At 37.8% G+C, this 24,489-nt stretch overlaps 2 protein-coding genes and 2 pseudogenes across 3 annotated transcripts in view; 3 read left to right on the top strand and 1 right to left on the bottom strand.

Annotated features, from left to right (window-relative positions):
* Positions 1–24,489, top strand: part of LOC148740617 (uncharacterized) — a 1,045,961-nt pseudogene that overhangs the window by 546,097 nt on the left and 475,375 nt on the right.
* Positions 1–24,489, bottom strand: part of LOC111327744 (kynureninase) — a 59,396-nt gene that overhangs the window by 9,410 nt on the left and 25,497 nt on the right. The window lies entirely within an intron of this gene.
* Positions 3,196–4,958, top strand: LOC148740643 (QRFP-like peptide receptor). The gene has a single exon (XM_088750797.1). The coding sequence runs from the start codon at positions 3,312–3,314 to the stop codon at positions 4,389–4,391; it is 1,080 nt and encodes a 359-aa protein (XP_088606923.1). The 5' UTR covers positions 3,196–3,311; the 3' UTR covers positions 4,392–4,958.
* On the top strand, positions 5,943–23,635 carry LOC148740644 (uncharacterized; annotated as a pseudogene). Its single transcript, XR_015996687.1, has 21 exons — positions 5,943–6,079; positions 8,442–8,509; positions 13,891–14,080; positions 14,230–14,435; positions 15,146–15,693; positions 16,625–16,797; positions 17,338–17,400; positions 17,524–17,716; positions 18,519–18,659; positions 18,972–19,047; positions 19,207–19,318; positions 20,343–20,395; positions 20,513–20,651; positions 20,760–20,863; positions 20,968–21,070; positions 21,301–21,451; positions 21,683–21,767; positions 22,037–22,103; positions 22,339–22,415; positions 22,504–22,630; positions 23,040–23,635. The product of XR_015996687.1 is annotated as an uncharacterized LOC148740644 (transcript).

Raw genomic sequence — 24,489 nt, forward strand, 5'->3', positions numbered from 1 at the left:
ACAAAACCTTTTTAACCGACTTTGCGATCGGTGATAGGATGAGCTCTATAATTGGTAGGTTTTCACTTCAAAAAAACTTTCTAATTGTTTCAGCGCCAAAAGGAGAAGAGAAAAAGGGAAATGATGAGCTTCTTCAAAAACTTGAGTCGTACGTGCGTGATAACACTTCAGAGTTTCTTTTCACAATATAAATACAATATCAAGTAGATAAGGAATAAGAAGAGAGGAATATCAAATTCTCCGAAGGAAAATCATCAGAATTGTATGACAGACAGTAAGAAGAATCACTAATGAGATAAACTGGGGAGTAAAAGGGTTCATAGATTGACCGGTCATTTTGGGCGCCGCTAATCATTGAAGTTTGAACCTTTTATCGGCACTACAGGTCATGAATATGCAATTCATGATCCCTTTGCTTTGTCGGTTTCAGGTATGAGTGGCATCAGTGCAGATGTATAAACCTTTTAGGGGTCCACCTTCTTATTTCCATAACGCCATCTATGAGTTAGTTGGGAGAGGCTTTCATCTGTTACTCTAATATTGCGTACATGTTAAGGATGTTAATCTAGTTTGTAATAAAAAAAAAAGGAAATTAGATAACTCAATTTTACATTCTGATTAATTTTGATTCAGTTGAGTTGTTTTTCAACAAGTAATGATATGTTTCATGGAAATGACTTAGCAATCACCCAACAGTTCGATCAGTATTTGTCATGATGACCATATCAAGCAAACACGAAATATGAACAGCTCTAGGTGATGTTCTCTTATTGCTCTCTAATTGTACTTTGTTTCAAACAATTTCTTCTAGAATCCTATGAAAAGTAAGGGAAAATAATGACGACAACAACAGCCACATTGCAAATAAACACCTCATAATAACACTGGATGGCCATTCAAGAGGCAACTCATCACCTATAAGCTATAGACTTTAGTGAGGAGAATTTTTTCTCAGCGTGACCGAAAGCAACATTGCCACTTTGTTTAGTGCATTGTCTACAAGTCTAGTGGAATGATTTCATCGAACACATTGGCAAAGACTGGAATCCAGTTGAAGTTCGCGGTACGTGGTGTCTACATTAATGAAAGGATATACTACCAAAATATTTGGAATCGACGTTCCCTCTCCAGTTTCATCTACATGATTTATAATAACGGTGATTTATTACACGACTCGGGCAGTCAGAGGGCCAATAACTAAAATCAACCAATCAAAATGCTCTATTGCCGGTCCAATATTCTCTAAGTATTGGACCGGGCACTGTCCCGAATGGTCCCGAGTGATACCGCACTTGTGTCCCTTTGAACTTGAGTCGTATAATAAATCTCTTATTAACCAAGCTTTCTCGGGACCGTACTGGAAGAATATCGGCCCTTTATTCTTCAATCTGTAGAACTGGTAATTACAAAATGCTCCACCTAAAAAGTTGTCCTGAAAGGATATCGATTTGTGTGAAGCTAGCTTTTAAGCCAGACGAGATTTTCATATGCCCGATGATGTATTCAAACTCAAGGGAAATAGGAAAAGGTAAAAAAACAGTCAATTATGTTATATCAGAGGCAACGTGTGGCATATCGACTATTATGAATATATAAGTGTTCGCCTATATCTGTTATCTTACCAAATTAAACGCGGATGATAAAAGTAACCAAGAGAACCTTATTTTTACAAACAAAAGCTAAAAGGAAATATTTGAAGGCTTAAAAAAGAAAAAGAAAACATTCAGGAAATTCACTGAAATAATGAAATAAAATGAATTTAAGTTCACAGCCAGGTTCTCGGCTCTTCATGCTATGCACTTGCATATGTAGATATATATATATTTAGGAAAAATATTGTAGTACACGAGGACGTACAACTTCGAGCTAAGAAAGACATATACTCAAATAAAAAGTCTAGAAAGTTTAATGATTAAACTTTCTTAGACTTTTTATTTGAGTATATGTCTTTCTTAGCTCGAAGTTGTCCGTCCTCGTGTACTACAATATTTTCCTACTATTTATCGAGGTTTGGACTGTGAATCCCTTTGGATCTTTCTGGCGCGGCGTCACTGTTGGCTCGAGGCCTTTTAACTTGTTATATATATATATATATTTTTTTTAATGATAAATTTGTAATTTGAAGATGTAAACCACCACGCAAGAAAGGCTTCAAAGAACATTAAGTGATGCTATCACATATATTTTAACAGATTCTTCTTTAAAGAATCAGCCCTAACTTTTTTCGCTTGAACAAACTCAGTTAGAAGTTGAATAAAATATTACTCTGTGGCCACCTGAAGTACGGAAAGAGATGAAAAAAGTAATCTCAAGAATTTCCCATGTTTTGATTGGCCAGGAGCTTGTCTGATGTTTACTCTTGTCCGCAGGTGGATGGGTTGCAGCGCCAGTATTGACGGCAAAATTCAAGATCGACGTGAATCAAAATGAGAGCCAAAATACAGATGCTATGTTGTACTTAATTGTGATCCCCCTCGCCCATGATTACTTTTCAGTGCCTCAAGCGAAATTTTGTATACAATGGAACCGAAGCATCAATATCTATAATGTATCAGACAGGATACAAGATAAGTCACATTTAGACAGTTGGACTTGATTAAGAAATATTGAACATCAAATATATGTGCATTTGATTTTGTTACCAAGCAAAAACTGAAAAAGAGAACTTGTTTCCGAAGATCGATCAAACGCTACAATTTAGATGAAGTGAGCTTTTTAAATCCATGTTCTAAATTGATACCACAGCGTTGTGAATTTTATTCTTTGACAGAACCGCATTTCTTGAAAATCAGTCTCTAAAGGCAAAACGGGAACAAGTCTGTTTGTTGTAGAACGCCCCCGTTTTGTGGAATACTCGAGTCAAACCTGCCAGTAGGCAGCGAAAAAACATTTGAACGAAGTACTCAGCTCCTTCGTATTAAACTGATTTAAAAAACTCTGGCTAAGTTCAACTGGAGTAGTAACATTTTTTTAAGAAGTGATTCTGGAACGAAAAACAAGCGGTAAACAAGTAGAAGATTCGTAGTATTTGTATTAGCATTTCAGGTCAGGAAATATAAAACAATTGATTCACTCTGATTGCATTAAGAACGGAAATGGAAGACAAAGAATTAAGTTTTTTTCAAGTTTTTTACAGAGTAGACTAATCAATAGTGACATTTCGTAAAAAAAAAGTGAGTATAAAATTTTATGCGTTGGTCTTAAAGAGAATGGACACGGAAACGATAATCGAGTGTTTGCTCAGTTGCCTTTTAATTTGGGACGTACTGTGTCAGTTTTACTAGAGAAAGTTCCTCTTTCGACGACTGGAAATGGCCAACGATCTTGCATCAAGAAGTTCAAAACTGGTCTTCGTAGAAGGATTGTCTTTAGTCGTCTTGAACATTTTCTCGCTCGTGGGAAATATTTTGGTCTGCCTATCTGTTTGTAGAAATCCAAGGTTACGCACACCTACTAATTTTTATATCATAGCTTTGGCTGTGAGCGATTTACTCTCAGCGGTTTTTGTGATGCCTATGGCTGAGTTGGTTCTGTTTTCAGGAAAGTGGCCGTTCGGAGATACCATTTGCCATTTCCACGCTTTCATCAACTTATTTGTCATCTATGTTTCGCCGGCTACAATGAGTTTAACAGCTTTTAACAGATACGTTCGGATTTGTAGATCTAACGCGAGCTACAAGAAGCTATTTTCTCGCCAAAGGTCTCGTATTTGGCTGGTTTTTGTTTGGTTTTTCGTGGCTGGCTACATTGCAATTCCAAGATTGGTCAATTTGCAAGATTTTGAGTTTGTACCTGGTTATGCACAGTGTTCAATAAAACACCGCGGGGAACAAGAAAAACTAATTCACTACCTAATAGTGTTGACTCTCTTTCTCATCACCCCATTGTTGGCTACAACGCTTTGTTATTCGAAAGTTCTAAAAGCTTTTCGTCAGCATCAAGCAGGGGTATTTCCCTCGTTGAGACATTCGAGAGGAAATGAAGCCCGCATTTCCGTTCAAGAAATTAGACTAAGTAGATCTCTATTCATTGTTGTTTTCACTTTCTTGTCCTGTTGGATACCTTTGTGGGTTATTGTTGTATTACGGCGCTTTTTCATAATGCGCATGCCTAGGAATGTAGAACTTCTGTGTATGTTTTTTCTGTATATTTCAAACTCTGTTAACCCCGCCATATACGCTGGAATGAATTCCTTATTCAGAAAGGAGTTTCGTCAGATAATATTATGTAGGTCGTGTAGTCTGGTAAGATGCCAATGCACATCACGAAAAAATCAGGGATTTGAACTCCGACCGGTGGCATCTAGGACACGTGGTTACAAGTTAGCCACTGAACACGCGGGTCTTCAGGATAATGCTCCGAAACTTTTGGCAGTCAGAGATAACTATTGAATAGAAAACACTAGCTATTTGCATATTCCTACGAGATAAGTAGCCAGCGTTTTATCGTTATCTCGATTTCACTTCTTACGCTGAGACCTACTCAGGTAACTGAAAATTTTCTGGGAGGATTTTTGTATCAGCTATTGTTCCGAAAGCACTTTTAGTTTATCTCTTATCAACGCAGAATAAAACAAAACAAACGTCTTCTTCCCACGTATTCAATTTAATATGCCTAGCACCGGAAGAGCCAAGTTTGATGAGAAGAGGAGGAGAAAAGATCGGAAAGAAAGCATGAACCACTTCTCCTCTTGCACCGGTTGTATCAGAGGATGTCTGCCGGCTCTGCCACAAGCGTACCCGGGGTCCCTGACATATCTTCGTTTGTGAAACGAAACCGAGAGAAATGATCATAAAAAGCGTTTAAAGTTTTCAGAGAGACCTGAAAAGTCGTTTTTATGCTCGTAATGATTCAGTAGACATCGGTGTGATAAAACAGATAATAAATTTTATTTACGATGACTTTTACAGGCCAAGAAACATTTAGTTGATAAAATCTTAGAATCAATTCCAAACTGCTGGTGACTAGAATTCAGTAAAGAAACCGGCCGGGTGACAGGTAATGTCTTTATGCAATACACTTACATAGACGATCATATATAGTAATGTTTAGTCATACTCATCCCCTTCAATTTTCCTATTTTGCACAACGCGGGATTAAAAATGTGGATTGTTAGAAAAAGATGATCTGGTCTCTGGATTAAACTCTGTCACAAAAGCAATCGAAAAGAAAAATAAGCTAGTGCTCTATCTTGCTTAATGTCACCGGAGGAACAAACATTGTTCCATTGAAAGAGTTTCTCTTCTGACTAATTAAGAAACGCCCTTCATCTATAACTTACACAATCAAGGGATTGCCTTTGATGCAACCTCACTTGGCTCCAATCATGTCAATACAGCTGTCATTGGTGGTTTGGACGAACAAATACATAATACGACAAGTGCTTTCAGACATAATTAACACAGTTTTGGTAGAATTTGTTTGAGTCGGAGGCACAGTTGTTTCATGCGATTAAAAGAGATTGTTTTTCGAATAAGCCGTATGCACCGCTTGAAGCGAAAAAGGTAGGTGGATATAATGGATTACTGTGACGTTTAAAAGCTAGAAATTGAAAAAACTACTAAGCTACGAATCTATTAATTATGTACGTATATTTACACTAGGTTGTTGTTCGCTAATCTACACATTGCTGGGATGAACGAGTGCTGGAAACGGTTGGTGCGTACACGAGGAAGGTCTTGTACATGGACAACTCGTAATAAACCAATCATAAACTTTGAGTGAATAAGCAGGTAGAAATGCAGTGGGATGATTCATAGCTCAAAACCAAAGATGAAGTGGTAACAGTAAAATTCATAAATATTTTCCGAAGGAAAGAGAATTAATGCAGAGGCAGGTAAATACATACAACCACGACGTCATCTAATTTATACCAATTAAGCCAATGCTGATCGACCCCTGTGCATTTGTCTTAAGGATCAATTATACAACCTGCTTCTATTCGGAGCTTAGGAATATACATCTACATTTTATTAAGAATCACTTGTCATAGGTGACATCATTCTCTTTTCAACAGTGTCCCATATCGTCAAACACCCGCAAATATCATCAGCAGTGCAAACGCGAACCGGTCAAAACGGTGGGTGTTGACCAAGATAATCTTGGATAAATTATTGGACATCTAAGAGGGTAGCGTCCGCACCGTTTCAGAAAATTCCCACCGCCTGCTTCTCATCATTTCCCATTTTATGAAGTTTTTGACCGATTCATTCGCCGCTTGGCGTCCTGAAATTTTAATTCATACACTGCTGTAACTGTTTTTTCTTAATAGCAACTAGAATAACTTTGCTGCAAAAGCACTTCCCTTTTAAAACCTTTCTGTATATATACACAACATTTCTTTGCAATGAACGAACATAGACCCTTACTATCAGAGATAAAAAACGTCATTGGCTGACCGAGCCAATCAGACAGCGGAATAAGCTGTGGAGTGTTCCTAAATCGATGAACGCTTTATGGATGAAAGCGTCTTTGTAACGAGATACTGGGAAACGATAAGATCTTCTGCTTAACATTTGTAAGTAAGAAGAGACTCATGTGCAATCAAGCTATCAAAATTAGTCCAAAATAAGGAAGCGAAGGTATGTAATTTCATAGCAAATATCATGGTAAACGACTGAGTGGAGCGACTGGATCTCAATGATTGAAGGTGTAGAATCTCTTCAATTATTGAAGAAAAGCTTTTAGCATCGACTGGGCAATCAAAGAAGTAAGTTTGTCGTTTGAAAAAAAATTTCAACTTAGGTAAAGTTCATTAGTGAAATTTATCCCATGCACGATACAGAGAAACACATATACAAGTTCATGTACTGCATCGACCTGGGTAGATGATTTGGCAATATTTTATGAATGTCTACCTGTCGAGCGTACTAAAGTCACTGTGATCAAACTTTCGCATCCACGAGATTGAATAGGGAAACACATAATAATTGGCTTTATCTTACAAAATGTCAGATGTATTTGCACTAAATTATTAACTCAACCTTGATCAATAGAGCAGTTGTGAGTTATAGAGATTCTATACCAGAGTCAGGAGTTGCGAATGACAAGATACAAAAACCTAACGAGAAATCCTTGAGTGTATTTTATTTCGCGAGTAGACGATCTGCTCGTTGGAGTTTGTATTAGTGCCTACGAACGATTGCGAAAAGCAATTTGGTCAAAACAGCGCTGAAGCTGCTGTATTCTATAAAGGAACAAAACCAACGTAATTTTCTTATTGCCATTTCCTATTTTAATGGTGAGGTGGATTAAACACTTAGTATTACTTAACTTTTAGTAGGTAACAAGAGTATTATGCATGTATCAGAGAAACAGAGCGACAATGTATTTCAAGCAGATATGGGGAAAAGTCTTCCTGGGTTTTAAATTAAAAGAGCGTGCATTTATTCAGTCTTCTTGTGTTCGTTAAAATAACCACCGGAGTTGAATGCAGTTAGCCAATCGCACATTACCGAATATGATTTGTTTGTCTTCCGTCAGTCATGTTTCAGAACACACACAGTTTCTTTTGCGATTAATATAGTAGTGGATTAACGAATCAAACTGCACTTTGGAAAATAGATGCTGAGTTTTATTTGAGACTGCGAAGAAAGCATCTAAATACAGAATCAAAAGGAATTATATTCAGGATTTTGTACGTTCTGATAAAAGACATAAATAAACAGAGCAGGTGACGTCACCAATTAAATGGCCCTTAGAAGGCAGATGGTGTTTAATTGTCTCAATTTTAAATTTTACATTTTTAAGAAATTCATTTCCTAATAAACTGTCTTTATAAGTTGCTACTTGCAGTTTATTTGACGAAACGAAACTACATTTGTCAGCACCTTTCAAATGCTCCCGTGAATATTAAGTTGGTGGGTCATGAACTCTTTAATAGACGGCCTTTTTTAGCGAAAGGATAAAATTTAATACATCGTTTAGTTAGCATTCCGTCCCAATTCTAGAACTGCATTATACTTTCTTTTTTTTCAATAGGAAATTTCGCATCATAAATTAGATTTAGATTGTTTGTAGAAGAAGGGAAAAGTTCTCATTTCTGGTGTCCCATTACAAGATGTAAGATTGTATATTAAAAAAAAAGTCAAACAAAAGCAGGATGCAACTATTGACTTACGTCAAAATGACAAAACACGACAGGGGATCTTCGGTAATGGCTGTCAAAACTTATTATTAATCATTTCCTCTCGGTCCTGCTTTGAGCAAATTGTTTGCTTTGACTGCGATTCCTGTGAAGCTGCTGTCAGCTTAATAGTTGAAGGGCAGGCTTTACATTGCAGTTAGTATAGAAACCTCCTTGTTTTTGTACACGAGAAATCGACTTTCTGTGAAGCTCAGGTTCTCAAGTCATTTCAACAATTCTAAATTTGCAATCTATTTAAATTATTTGGTGAGAATTCTCGTTTACACTGATCATATGTTTATTTTTCTTTTTTCAGAATTAAAATGAGGACTGCATTTGTTCGAGACTTGATGACTTTTGGCGGTCTGATCATAATTTCAAGCGGTTTGTTTGATGGAAATTTCCTTTCTTTCGTTTTGCTCCATCTGAGTAATTTGTTATAATAATTTTCTCTCCCCCCTCAAGGTAGTGAAATAAATCTAAATTGTCTGCTTAGGGCAGTTCGTGAGCCATTGTGTTGTTCTCCCTTTCTTGGGAAAAGTAATCAGTCTTAACACGAAACAACACACTTTCTATAACCATTGTCCGTCCGTGAGGGACCTACGCAAAATAACGGGTTTGCTTCATTACGATAGACCATGCGTCAAGGTATAATAAATACTAAGGTAATAGGCCTTTTACATGTTGTTGTTAATTATTCTGATGTCGCTATGGAAAAATTAATTAGCTCAAGTATTTGGAAAAACTATTAACACGCGCAGATCACCTGTACTCCATACACATTATAACTGGGTTATTCATATTCGGTAACATATTCGGTAACATATGATTGGCTATTTGCATGCAGTACAGTTGTAGAGTTTTTTCTTTGTGACAAATCCTTGATTGCCCTGTTTTAAAGGATAAACGGTGTATCCATGATTGTAATTGCGTATCTAGGTTATGTTCGACATCTCATACGGATGTAGTGCTCTTCAGATTTCAGTTTTAAAGTACCCATAGTTTTTATGTCTGCGTTCAACTATTAATAGCTCAAGCTTTTTTCTTCCTTGACGATAAATTACAGCATGACTAACAAAATCTAACGGAATATTTAGAATTAGCCGCAACATTGATTTTCTAAAAGCGTTGCATGTATGCACAACTCGTTGATTCTGCGGCTAATAACACACATGCCATCATTTCAGCATGCTAATTGGCTGTGAACACGTTAATTAATCCCAAACATTGAAGAGAGTTGAAATTGAGTATTGAAGGTTGAAACTGAATTAACTGAGCACGAAAGCGCAACAAAAATAAAATGGCGGATAGGTGAGGAGGAAGTAACGATGTTTTAATTCAGAGTTTGAGGGAGAATGCCTAAATAAAGGCGCCCAACCAAATGAAAACGAATGGTTAAATGTCTCGCTTTCAAAACGGACGAGAAAGTATGAACCGCAGGCTCTGAATAGCATTCTTGCAGAGTTCTACGCAACAGTTCGTACTAAATACGGGGAAGACTAAGAGCGTGATAGCTTTCGCGTAATGGTTGCCGTTGTCCATTGCTACCTAAGAGAGAAAGAATACAAATTTGCAATAATTCTTGAGAAAGATTTTTAACAGTCTGAGGCAAATTCTGGAGGGAAAAGCACGACAACCCTCGCAACAAGGCGAAGGCAAGTGGCCAATCTCTTACGTCTTCGCTTTAAACCTTCCCCAGCTGCAGTATATAATCAAATTTTTACTTAATTGTCAAAATATCAATGACTATCTAAACGCTATGTAAACTGTATTAAGAATGACGATACCGTCTAGTTCCTGGATTATGCTCGAACAACGTCATTATACCAGTCACCTCATTCGGACTATTTTTTCAAGTTACAAAGCGTTTTCCATTCTCCGGTTATTTTCAGTCAGTTGGGGTATCAATTTGGTAACAAACCGCTCCAATAGTAGCTTGCATTTGTGCACAGTATGCAGTTTGAACGCTGCAAAGTCATGCTTTTTTTAATGTGCATATCCCTTAGTTCGCTTTCAGTGGGAGATTTACTTCATCCAAAAGAACACAAGAGAGAATAAAACTGATGACTTTGGTCTATTTGACACAGAGCCTAACCGCTCGAAGAATTTTAGCATTCAAATCAGTTTATTTGATTCGACAGTCAATCATCTCTAATACAGAAACCGGTGAGACAGCAAGGCAGGAGCCTGTATTACGACGAGATATTTTTTAAAGAAGTCATCGTGATGACGTCACTTTTGGGACCACACTGACAGCGACACGGACATCTAAAGCTGTAACTTTTCAGTATCGCGACACTCTCATACAGAATGAAGAAACGAAATTTTATCATAATGAGCCCAAACACACAGTACATAGAGAGGGATTTAACAAATATTTTAGTTAGCATTGGAACTAAAATATTTGTTAATTAAACAAACTCGATCATGTAAAGGAACTTGTCCACAAACACTCCTTTGACATCTTGACTCTTTCTGAAACCTGGCTAGCTCCAAATATTTTGGACAATGAGATCACGATACCAGGGTACTCGCTTGTGCGTAAGGATAGACAGTGTTTGACCAAAAGTTGTGGTGGAGGAGTTTTAATTTTCGTCCGGGATGGAATCCCCTTTGTCGTTATGTCTGATCTCATAAAGCATAACTTTGAATGTCTGTGGGTGGAAATCAAGAGACCTAAATGCAAACGAATGATACTGTGCTGTTCTTACAGACCTGATGATGTGAACATCGATGGTTTTATTTCAAATCTAGCTGATTCGCTAAATCACATCGACACTGAAAACTCCGATATTGTTTTGGTGGGTGACTATAATATTGATTATTCCACCAAGAATCAGTTACGCCGTAAACTTGATGAATTTGCATTACAACACAGTCTTTCTCAGATTATTTGTAAACCTACTCGGGTCACTGAGAATTCTAGCACCACGATAGACTTGATGTTCGTTAACAACACTCACAGGGTCGTGCAGTCCGATGTTCTGCAGTCAAGCATCAGCGATCATAGCATTGTGTTCTGTACTATCAAGGGAGGTGTAAAGAAACTTCCACCAAAGTTGCTCGAGTATCGTTGTTTTAAAAGCTACGACAAAGAAGCATTCTTGCGTGATCTCAGCAACTTACCTTGGAGCATAATCGAAAGTGCTAATGATGTTGATGATGCCGTGTTCCTCTGGGAAGGTCTTTTCAATAGCATTGCAAACGACCACGCTCCGATAAAATCAAAGCGTGTGAAGGGGACAAAGACACCATGGGTTACGAACAAACTCCTCGAAATTCGGAGTGATCGAGATTACCACTGGAAACAGGCTCAGAAGCGTAAGAACTCGTAGTATCACTGGCAAATGTACCGAAAATTGAGGAACTGTGCGAATAGCGAGGAAAAGAAGCTGAAATCGAAATATTATTGTCGGCTGATAGAAGATGCTAAAGGTGACAGCTCCAAGATGTGGAAAGCAATTAAAGAGACACTTCCCTCTAACCACAATGAAATTAATGCAGTTTTTGGTCATGGAAAATTGCAGACTGACCCCAAAGGCATTGCAGAAACTCTAAACAATCACTTTTCAAGCATCGGTAAGAGCCTTGCAAAGGCCTTTCGTGGTTTAAAACCGACTCAGTACGATGCAGTTCCTACCTTATCGTTCTCTCTCAAGTATGTGACGTCAGCCTTTGTTGAAAAGCAGCTGCGCCTAATGAAAACCAATAAAGCGGTAGGACTAGACAACATCAGTGCACGTTTACTCCGTGATGCAGCAAATGTACTTGCTTCACCTCTGAGGGATATCATAAACCTCTCTTTTGAGAAGGGTCAATTCCCATCATCTTGGAAATGTGCGAAAGTGACTGCTCTTTTCAAAGAAGGTGATAAGTCCGATAAAGATAACTATCGTCCCATTTCTATCCTGCCCACGGTCAGTAAAGTAATTGAGAGAGCTGTTCATTCTCAACTTTACGGCTACCTCGACTCCAACAATCTGCTTGCTGTGAACCAGTTTGGCTTTAGACGTGCAAGATCTACCGCTTTAGCTCTAACGCAGTTTACCGATGAAGTGCTAAGTAATATGGATAAAGGTTTCGTAAATGGTGTAGTTTTTATTGATCTGAAGAAAGCCTTCGACACCGTTGACCATGTCATTTTACTCGGGAAGCTCAAATCTCTAGGATTACGCAGCAAGAATCTTGAGTGGTTCCATTCCTACTTATCCTCTCGTTACCAGAAGACTGTGATTGGTCAAGCCTCTTCTCCTGCGCGGAAGGTTTCCGTTGGTGTTCCTCAGGGGTCTATTCTCGGTCCATTACTATTTGCCATTTACATCAACGATATACCCAAGGTCCTTCGGAACACTACGGTCACTTTATTCGCTGATGACACTGCTATCTACTGCTCTTCTCAATCAGCCCGTGACCTACAGACCATGTTGAATCAGGATCTGGACAGGCTAGCTCAGTGGCTCTACGAGCATAAACTTACACTAAATATCTCGAAGTCTAAATTCATGCTCATTGGCGGTCCAAGGAAACTTAACACCTTAGAAGAATTCACATTAATAATCAAGGAGAAGGAGTTAGACAGAGTCAATTCGTTCAAGTATCTGGGCGTAATTATCAATGAGAATCTGACTTGGACTGATCACGTGGATTACATTAAGACCAAAGTGTCTCAGAGGCTTGGCGTTTTACAGAGAATAAAACATCTTATGCCAAGAAATACAAGGGAACTCTTTGTAAAAGCCATGGTGCTGCCAATCCTTGATTATGCTGATGTGACTTGGGGGGATAAATCCAACACCACTCTGATGAACAAGATCCAATTACTCCAGAATAAAGCAGCTAAATTAATTTTAGATATGCCAAAGCATTCATCAGCAACAGAAGCTCTTGATCTACTTGGTTGGGATACATTGGAAAAAAGACGAAGATCTCATCGTCTATTTTTGGTTTTTAAGTCCTTGAATGGACTAATTGATTGGAATTTTAATTTTAATCATTTTAAAGACATGCATGATTATAACACTCGTTTTAATAACAACATTTGTAAACCACAATCAAAGCGTACATGGGGTCAGCATCGGTTTGTTTGTCATGCAGTAGATGACTGGAACGCTCTCCCAGACGGCATTAGGGACATTTCCGATTTTTCAGTTTTTAGACGTCTTGTTAAAAATATGTAGTCTCTTCTATTGATTATGCCCTTTTATCCTTTTCTTGATAACCATATTTATATTTTCTGTTATCCTTACGTTAGATTTATGCAGGGCCTCACTGAAAACCACACTTTGTGACGTGGGCTCCCTGTCAAAAAGATCTTACTTACTAATTAAAAAACTTTACAATAATCCCACAACTTAGAAGTAGTTATTAACCACAAATAATAGGTAAGATTAGACTACCACCTGATTACCGGAGTAAACATAATAAAGAGGTTGATTTTGTGTGTTTTTCGTTGTCTGCGATCGAGATTCATCCATGTCCAATACCATGAAGCGTAACGACTCGTAGCCAAGTGGTTACGCCGCAGAGTTTTGAACATTGTTGACGTCATTTTTGTGATCAGTAATAATTATAGCTGATAGAAGATTGAGCATTGCGTTAAATGATACGTCATTTATTATCGTCTATAACTTTATAGACAATAGGTCTCGAACCGTAAGCGAGCGAGCATTTCTAATGTTATTGTACAAAGTATGTTAGAAAAACGTGCCTTGAAAATAGATAAACTGCGAGAAGGTGAATTCCACTTTCTTTTACTGTTCTGACAGGTATTACTGGTGAAAAAGGGTTTACAGTTTACAATAACAGATTAGATCACACAAATGCGAATAGAGATTGTAATTCAAGTTATAAAAGTCATCTTGCAAAAATCAAGAACCCTCCCGATCTTCAGCTGGCTAAAAATATATCAAATACCACCAATGACTTAAGGTACTGGATAGGTCTCCAGCTTTCGAAGTAAGTGATCACTGTGTAATTATTTAATTATTCATGAACATATAAATGCAGGAGGTAGAGGTGGCGGTGGTCACTGGCTCGGATTTTGTATTTTTTTGTAGTTAATATGTTACTGCTCCTACAGCTTTTTTAGGGTGTTTTCATTTCAGAGGTGATCACTGGAAATGGGTTGATGAACAAAATCCGGATAAAGGTTTCAGTCCATTCCGTATCGTCAAAAACCATCTTTATATTGAGGAGAAGAGTGCGTCGAATTATAACCATACATTCTGCTGCATGGTAACTGATGATCCTAAACTAGAGTGCACTGCAAACTGTACTGAGGAGCACGGCTACATTTGTGAGGGATCCCCAGGTAAGAAGCAGCTTCAGCTGTACAGGTTAATCTGATTTAATAACAGGTGCCTTACCAATGAAGTTGGTTTTATATCTTACTAAAATTTTTTATTAAAAACTGGATCATTGGATAATGCAATTCAAGACTTTTTATTGGCTTAGCCATTATGGTATATGAGCCAATATACCATAATCAACAAATATGGTAAGCGTACGCGTCAGCTTAAAGTTAAAAGGGAGCTAAAAATTGAATAAAATTGAATAATTTAATTTAATGTTTTTTATAAAACAATTATTCCACTCGCCCTTGTTGGATATGAGATGATTATGGCCAACTCGGCCCTACGCACCTCTTTGGCTATCTATCATCTCATATCCAACGCGCGCTCGTGGACTAATTGTTAAATATCATATTAGATTTGTTTCAAGACTCAGAAAAACCAGCCATATATCAATCGATCACGTACATATGCTAATCATTTTTCTGAAGAAAGCTAATAGTACGTTAGGTGTGGTTCAATTTATCGAACATATCCATTTTACCAATTTCTCCAGTCAATCTCCCCTACCTTATATGCTGTTGCTTCAGTTCTGTATGTTCTCTGTCTGCTCCAATGAAAATTGAACTTAACTCTAATACTTTGACTTTACCTTTGATATCATAAGCATTTTAAGAAAATATTTAGATCTAAGATACTTCATGAAGTGACTTTCTTTCGTTTCCTTCAGAGAATACTCCACTGATTGACTTGACCTTTGCTCTCTCTGCTACTTCCCCTTCTTCTAAGAACACTTTTGCATTCATGAAAAGTACAATCTGCGCCATTATGGCATTAACAGAATCCGCTACAGCATTTTTGTCTTCGGTTCTGAAGCTGAAATAAAATTAGGTTTAGTCAACATGCAAGACAAGGACACCTTAACCTCACTCGTCAATAAAATCGAAAAACGTTCTGGAACACCACTCTTGGTGGAGGCTCTAGAAGAAGTGAAATAAGGTTTCCAACAGTTCTCTAAGGGTTCCACTGCAATTCGTATTCTTGTTGTAATGGTAGATAACAAGATGGTATTTAGTAACGCGGTTTTAAATGAAGTGTTGACGGATCTGGATAATGAGCGAGTTTTCATCATTGGTGTTGGAGTTGGAGACTTAGTGAACAAGACAGATTTGACAGCAATTACGAAAGAGGAAACACACATAATAAATGTTGACCTGAATGAATCATCAAATGACCTAGGAGATGAAATCATAGATGTCATACAAAGTTACTTAAAAAGTAGGTCTCTTGCCTTCTCTTCCTCTGAGCTGGCTTCTTATTTGTCTTACTCTAAGGTGTGTTAATATTATCTTTGTTTTCAAAACTCTGTAGTCTCATTATTTCCCCCGTTGGTTTAATGCTTTTACCATCAATTGTACTTCTAAAGCCTTTATACTTCAAGATGTTTCTTTATTTCTTGTTCTTGACCTTGAGCACGGGCTCACTAAAGGGACCCTACCTTCTTATATCTGAGTTTTCATCCTCGTAACATTCATGGGCATGCTCTTTAGTTGTGTCTCACTTAGGGTTGTTTTCCAGTAGTTTTGTTTTACGCAGAACAACTCCGATGAGATTGCAAAATTCTTTACTTTGCTGAAACGTCACAGAACTAAACTTAGGTTAAAAAAAGGCTGCCATAGAAGATATTAAAATCTATTTTAGCTTCTTTGGTTGAGAATTTCATTTTCTATAAGTTGAAAACAATTTATGGGAGATATTTCTGAGTCAACTGATCAGTTTAATTATTTTTTGGCAGCATTGCATTAGTTTTCTAAATAAAGCAACGCCGTTCATCTCAAGCGACATTTCTGAACAAGTAAACGGAAATATCCCTTACTGTATGCTATCCATGTTCATTAGAAATATTTTCACTTTAAATCGTATTGTTCATAACGACCCTTTATAAATGCCATTAAAACATTAAAACACAAACGTCCCGTGCGTTACGGGACGTGCCGAGTCAGCTATCACGTGACACTTGCGTGACCTAGGCTGACTCGGCAGTTTCCTGATGAAGGCCGTGTGATATGGCCGAAACGTCGATCGTTCCTCTATAATTTTCCAGTATTTGAATTATTTTCTTTTCATCATATTCTCCACTGGTTGACTGATATAATTTATAGCCACAACAGAGAGAGAGCATTTACTATGTCTATTCGTTTTCTGATAGCTTCAGCGTCATCGACCCCCACTACGTCACTTGCTTCAGAAGTAACAGCAACAGCAACAACCAAGAGTGGAGAAACAGACACCACAACGATTATGGCGTCTAAAACAACCAATATATCAAAGGATTTCTCGACAATTTTCTCTCCAACGGTGACTGAGGATACTCAGGAGAAGGTTATTATCACATTATGGCTTTACTACACAACTGGTTTGTCTGGTTTTACTGGTTTAACCAAACACTCGTTTGGCAGAGAACCTGATTGTGGTGATGGCTTCCACTCAATTTGCCAACAAGTCAGAAACAAGACGTCACTGTTCTTTTTGGGACTACGCTTAGATGCAACTTGCTATCACACGGGTACTTCTGGGTTCAACCAAGTGGTTTTCTTTTTTCGAAATCATTTTATTTTTACAATTTACCCCTTGAACTGTAACAGAGCACAGAAGAAAACTTTTGTGTAAGCTGATTTCGAGATCAAAATCCAACAAAGCTCAATCGTAAATACCAGGATGTCTTTTTTACCGTTGACGTTACAAATTTATTAATTATGATAAACCGAAAAGATGGCCTACTATTTGAAATGATATTGTATCCTGGTACGTTTCACGGATAGAAGCTTCAACTAACTGTCTAAGCTTTTTAAAAAATGTCCACTACTGGCAAATTACGACATGAAAGTTAATAAGTATGAAATTTAATTTTGTTTCTTTTAGATGGTTGAAAAATATTTCGATAAGGTGAATCAGCTAAGTGTTGGTGACAAGAATTCTCTTCAGGTAAGCCGATATTTCATTACCTTTTATCAACTGCGTATTGATTTTTCCCTCAATTGTTATCATCTTTATTCTGATTATTGTTGAAATCACTTTTTGATGAGTGTCATGCATTTCCATCTTTAGGCTGTAGTGAACGAGACAGAGCATTTACTTACAGTTTTCCACAAATTCGCAAAGGAAGGAAGTTTAGGCGTAGGAGTGAACTTGTTGGTTGCAGCTCAGCACCTTGAAAATTTTGCCTCGAAATATGCCAAGAAGCATCTGTTGGAAAATGATAACTATAGCTCAACCACAATACTCACTGAAAGGCACCTCGGTGAGTAGTGCCTTTATACATCTCAATCGTAACACAACATCATATTAAAGGCCATGGTTAAAATGTGATTAGATGTAAGGATTGCTAATAAGCAGGAAAAAGTAATTGCGGGTAGATACAGAAATCGATGGAATTCGAGCATCAAGTATCAAAAAATTCGATCAATTTTCTTCCTGTTTCACGGACGACTTTGTAATGTTCGCTATGAACTATGGGAAGATTAGAAAAGAATACCATCATGGCGTCCACGTGTTCCAACCGCTAATTAAAGGATCGTTGTTAATCACAGACACCCTGCTTTTACATTTATTAAAAAAATCCAGGATTCATATAAAAATGAAAAACAAAATGAAAATGAAGCCGGAAAACGCAATAATTGATCGAGAGAGACCAACACTCGTGGTCTTAAAATAATTGAGAAGAATATGCTACTTTTCTATCACATCAAGAAATGGTTAGATATTCTAGTCTTCTCGGATAGGGACGAATAAATGGAGGTCCCGTCTCCTGCAGGGTTAGGGGGAGGAGACGTTAATTCCCCACGCACGAGATTACTGTGTGATGGATGTCCTCCCCTGGGGTGGGATGGGTGGTTAACAGGGCCCCCGCTGATACCAGTGTTTACTACACTGAAGGGGCTATCCTGTACAAATATAGATGTCTGTCCGTCTGTCTGTCTGTCTGTCAGTTTGCTTCCAACCCTGACATAAATTTCATTTCAAGTGACAATTACTTCGTTACTTTCTTTACCATGGTCGAAGCTTAGGAGTGCATTTCAGTATTGTTTCTTTTCTTTTGATAGTCATAGAGGTTCAGAATATTAAAGCAGGTTATGAAAAGGAAGTGGTGGTTCCTTCTGACGTTTTCCCAGGCCAATCATCTGGTAATCATAGTTTCTCAAGTGGAAGGATCATTTTACCACCAATACTCTTCGAAAAACAGAGTAAGTCTGAATCGTTCGTCCTTCATTATAATTCATTGCTCATATTGGATCTGTAGTGAACATTTTTTAAATTTTCTGCAAGTATACATATTCTTTGATCCTTGAGTGAGTGAGTTGTTAAAAGGCCTCAATGAGATAAATGTAAATTCGAAAATTTGCCCACGCATAAAATTTTGGGTGTAAAGGGAGATTTTGGTAGAGTATGAGCATGCAGTACAGTACCTCCCTTAAAGAAATTCCTTATTTCCCTTGAGAATTTGTTTATCATGTCATCAACAATCCTATCCAATTTAACTATCCACTTCTTGATAGAAATTGTGGTACTTGGAATAGCTTACCGAGACCTGCATGAGCTTCTTCCAGATGAATCCCAATACCTTCTTGATGGGTATGTATTTAAAGATATGCGGTGTTGGATTCGATAGAAGCTTATTCAATTTCCAACCTTTTCTTACTTTTCTATTAATTAGTAAGACTATTTAGTTGAGACGTTAAAAAAAATATTTACGAATTATTAAGTTTACAACAGAAAACATTTACCTTGCAGAAAGGAAATGGAAAATACTAAACTCCAAACACCAATCATAGCGTGTTCTCTCTCACCGGCCCCGTTATCAGTGCTAGCAGAGAACATAACTATTTCATTTATTTTACAAGAGGTAGGTCTGCACATGTCTCATGCATACACGAACTCTTGAAAAAAGATTTTCATGTTACATATGTGTCCTTGTTTGTTTTTTCTTGTGGTTACCATTTCTATACAGTAATGTATATGTGCACGATACTTCGCAGTAAAGCACTATTTAAGCAATAGTGAAAATCAGACCTGAAAAAAATTCAGGCCTGTACGGGGTTCGAACCACTGACCTCTGCGATACTAGTGCAGCGCTCTACCAATTGAGCTAACAAGCCAACTGGGAGCAGGCCATCAAATTAATTTGACATAAACCCGTAGATGATAAATCAAACAACAAACATATGTAATACATATATATGAACTGCGGTTATGAAACGTATATGTGCACGATCCTTCGCAGTAAAGCACTAGTTAAGCAATAGTGAAAATCAGACCTGAAAAAAATTCAGGCCTGTACGGGATTCGAACCACTGACCTCTGCGATACTAGTGCAGTGCTCTACCAATTGAGCTAACAAGCCAACTGGGAGCAGGCCATCAAATTAATTTGACATAAACCCGTAGATGATAAATCAAACAACAAACATATGTAATATATATATATGAACTGCGGTTATGAAACGTATATGTGCACGATCCTTCGCAGTAAAGCACTAGTTAAGCAATAGTGAAAATCAGACCTGAAAAAAATTCAGGCCTGTACGGGATTCGAACCACTGACCTCTGCGATACTAGTGCAGTGCTCTACCAATTGAGCTAACAAGCCAACTGGGAGCAGGCCATCAAATTAATTCGACATAAACCCGTAGATGATAAATTAATGTAATGTAAGGAATTTCTCATTAAACTACCAGTAAACGGTAAAAGGGCCCTTCTGGTAAATTGATGGAGGAGCACCATAAGGCATAATAAATGAAAATACCGCAGAATGCCAGAGCCCATGTCTCCAATATGTAATCTGAAGACTTAATATAGAATATACTTTATGCAGACATCAAAGCATCAGTAAAACTATTTTTTTTTCGTTTCTTTTTCCTGTCTTTTAAGCCTATAAAACCCCAGGATAAGCCTTACTGTGTTTTTTGGGACTTTGACATCAGGTACCTTTTCTTAATTCATTTCACAACTTATGTTACATGAAATTTGTTTTTCTGAAAACGAAGATTCCCTCTGACGACTTCGCGACAACTAATGAAAGATATATTTCCTAAACATAGGACGCGGGTTAATGGCTCCTGGTCAAGCAGAGGATGTTTCCTGATTAATAGAACCGACACCAAAGTTATGTGCAACTGCAATCATCTAACCAACTTTGCAGTTCTTATGCAACTGGGAGAAACCCAAGCGAGTAGCAAAGTAAAGCATAGTTATTCTATCATTTTGTGGATGTCGTTTTATAACTGTGGAGGTTTTAATTGAATCCAAGTTTTAAGATTGAAGGACTCAGCCTTTTTGCTGTTTTAGATTCCTGAAAGGCATCAATTAGCTTTGGAAATCGTTACTTTTGTTGGTTGTGGACTGTCGCTTCTGGGTGAAGTCCTCACCATCTTAGCTTATCTGGTTTTAATGTAAGTACAAACCCTTTCACTAAGAAGTGCTTCACCAGCCGATGATGTTAGAGATTTAAAAAGATTGATTTTAAAATTTGTTATTATCTTTTTTCTTTGGTAAGGAATCTCAAACAAGAGCAGATTCAGATACGATTCAACCTTGTTGTGGCCATAGCAGTGGCGCAAATTTTTTTTCTAGCTGGAATTGATGCCACGTCAAAACAGGTAACTGAAAACATATCTGGACAATCACATAAACCTTTATTATAGTTGTTAGAATTGTCAGAATTGAATGACGTTTCGTAAATGTTATTAGAGTCAAATGTGATAATTTCACCAGAAAGGTTGAGATGCAACGTAGATATATGCCCAACGAATCTTTGATAAACGAGGAGGCGAATCGGCGATAAAAATTTTACATTATTGCTGAAATAATTTCTTTTCTTGTTTTACAGGAAGCTTGTATTTTTGTGGCAGTATCTATTCACTATTTCTATCTGGCCGGATTTGCTTGGATGCTTATGGAGGGAGCCTACTTGTATCTCATGGTGGTTAAGGTATACAACGCCGTTGTAAAAATGAAGTTACTCTACGCTTTCTCCTGGGGTACGTATCCAAACCACTACTACAGCGATAATGTTATCCTAAATGCATAATTACAGAAAAATTAAATTAAATGAAAGTTGTACCTAACATGCATAAATCTCGCTTGCATTAACTTAATTGTTCGAGGGACCCATCACATGCACAATGTCGTCCATTGATGTCAAAGGTGAAATAAATGCACAAGTTGTTCATATTCACTGAATATTCATGGAGTAATTCACTATTTTTTAGGATTTCCTCTTCTAATGGTGACTTCATCGATTGTTATCGCCTCTGGCTCTACTGAGGGAATATGGGGCTACGTACATGGTGACTTGTAAGTATTTCAGCAAGCATATTGAAGGCTTGAGATTTTCCTTTTAACGTTTGGGAATACTTTATATTCTAATCTAGCGCTCTATCAGGAACATTGCGAAAGGTCTCGAGGGAGTCTCAGTAATAAAGAACTTGTCAAGTCCATTCGTGCTTCAAATTGACACTCAACGGTAAATGACACTTTAAAAAAGAAAAATATAAACAATTTTCAACATTAAAAATTAATCTTGTGGTTTTGATGTAAAATATATATTTTTTCTTTTCCTACAGCTGCTGGGTTTCATTTTCAAATAGTTTAATTTGGACCTTTGCCGCTCCAGTCCTCGCGGTTTGTCTGGTAAGACCGATGACTTCTGTTAAAGTTTACTCTACTGTTTAGAAAATCTCTCACCAGTATGATTATGGAAAGATTATCCAAAACAGTACTAAAGATACCATTAATATACACATACTGAGATGACTGAACCTGAAATAAGCGGCTGCACTTCAAAAAAACTCATGAGAATCAATGCGCTCCAGTAAGTTCTTCTATTGCGGTCGAAATCGTTTGTTCACGTAAATCTTCATTTCAGGTAAACTCCTTTATCCTTTGCCGGGTGGTGTACGAGATGACAAGAATGCACTCTACAAAAGACACCTCTAACGTCAAGTGAGTATGTGTCTACACTGTGCTGACATTTTCTTGTTTTATCTCAGATTAAATGCTTACTTTTTCCCTCAACATCTGATTATTTCAGACAGGGGTTGAAGGCATGCGTGGTGCTGTTTCCTCTTCTGGGCCTGACCTGGGTATTTGGTATTCTCAGCATAACAGATGCGGGTCTGGTATTCCAGTATATCTTCACCATATTGAACTCACTTCAGGTAATAGTTTCAAGCATTACCAACTTCTCAATGGGAGTCTTTAAACAGGATTTCTTTTGCACGACAACAACAGACAAAGTTTTGTTTTCTTACTGCTGCCTGTTACATACATGCGCGTTCAGTTTGCGATATTTAACGGTAAATGATACACAAGGGCACAGATTGAGCACGCAGCTCAGCGAAGCAGACCTTTAATCTTTTCCTAACCAAATAACTCTTCATTTGAGTCTGATGATGACTCCATCTGTTTAACAAGCTGAGACGACGACTCGAGATGTCTCGCGCTACGTACGGAGACGTCAGTTAGTGTTCAGCAAAAGTCCTTTCCATGACTATTCTCAGTCACTGTGCAACACTCATATCCCAGACTCATGCAACCACTCATCCTTCTTAAATTTTATACCTCTAGGGATTCTTCATTTTCGTTATCCATGTCCTGCGAAGCAGTGAAGTACGCGCTGCATATCTTCGCAAGAAACAGAAGTGGGACAATTCTAAGAATTCAACCTTCCCAAGCTCTCGTTCAGTGGCTGACAACTCAAGCGGTTGTTCTGAAAAGCATGACTTGAAAAAAATCCCTCACAGTAAGGAGAGCCCTGATCCAACCTTTAGACGACATCAGGTGTCTCCCATTAACTCTGACAGGGTGGATACAAGAGAAAGCTGCATCACTCCTCTCGGCTCTTAATCTTCGTCTCTCGTTTTCACGAATATATTCTCAATACAAGCCTTTTCCAAACCTACTGACCTCACGATAATATTAACTGCCGAAGTAAATTACTGACAGTCTTAAAAAAGAAGCAAACCTTGAGATAAAATATACAGCTGGTATGGTACCAAAATTTGTCACTTGACACGTAAAAATCAAATGCAAGTTTCCAATAATTTTGCATTTCGCAATAGATTTTCATTCTTGTATTTTACAGTTAAGACTAATAGTTTGCGGTTAGTGATTCCAAGAATTAATCATATGTTGTAAATACAGCTCATGCGCATCTTGGAGAATGTGTTTTGTTTCTCTTTACTTTTTCATTAGCTGAAAAGAAGTCTCCTTTGTGTCTATCACCGACAACAGACAGACCGGGCTTTACAAGAATATATCCATATAAGACGGAAACGTAGTACTGACCTGAAAGCCTTGAATGTCCTTGATAGGAGCATGCGATCGAACACTGAGTAATTGAGAAAGAAATGATCACATAAAACACCTTTCGTATGGTGGTGCTTCTGGTATCGTAGGGCTGAAGTTACCCGGAACTCCAGTGCTCCGGCTTAAAAAATCATCGAAAGGATACGTCCGAAAACCGATTATGTACTGTGATGACTTTGAATTGTTTCAGTGCAGCACAAATACATCGTTTGAAAGATATCATTATAGATAAAGCTTAGTCCTGATGATCTTTGAAGTCTTATTCTGGATTAGTACTGACCTTTCCAAACGATTTTGGCCTTGAACTGTGGGTTCCTCCTGCTTCTGCCAGATCTGAGTCTTCTGCGAGGAAGAGAACCTCAGACCTTCTCAATAACTGAGCTACAGAAGTTATATTGGCGAGACAAGTAAAAAATAGATCATAATATGACTTGCGTTCCGCACATCAATAGGAGCTGCAGGTGAAAGTGTAAAGAAAGATGGTCAACTTTAAAGTCAGTCGTCGTGTACATAAATGACGTAGTTATTCATTTTTCATCGACAACTGATTCTTGTTGATTGTATTAATTCAGTGGCGCATTGCCAGTTGTTCCTACAGGTGAATCTGCGTGTTTTGTTTTGTTTTAACGACTTTACCGGGTGTGACTACACCTGGAAGAGTTAGGGCGAACAGAACACAAGGTCTATGCGAGGCACCACCCCTCCCCCC

The sequence above is a fragment of the Stylophora pistillata genome, chromosome 2 (assembly GCF_964205215.1).
Source record: "Stylophora pistillata chromosome 2, jaStyPist1.2, whole genome shotgun sequence".
Classification (NCBI taxonomy): domain Eukaryota; kingdom Metazoa; phylum Cnidaria; class Anthozoa; order Scleractinia; family Pocilloporidae; genus Stylophora; species Stylophora pistillata.

Bases quoted from the DNA above. Each gene is read 5' to 3' on its own strand.
- LOC148740643 (XM_088750797.1), top strand. From the start codon at position 3,312: ATGGCCAACGATCTTGCATCAAGAAGTTCAAAACTGGTCTTCGTAGAA.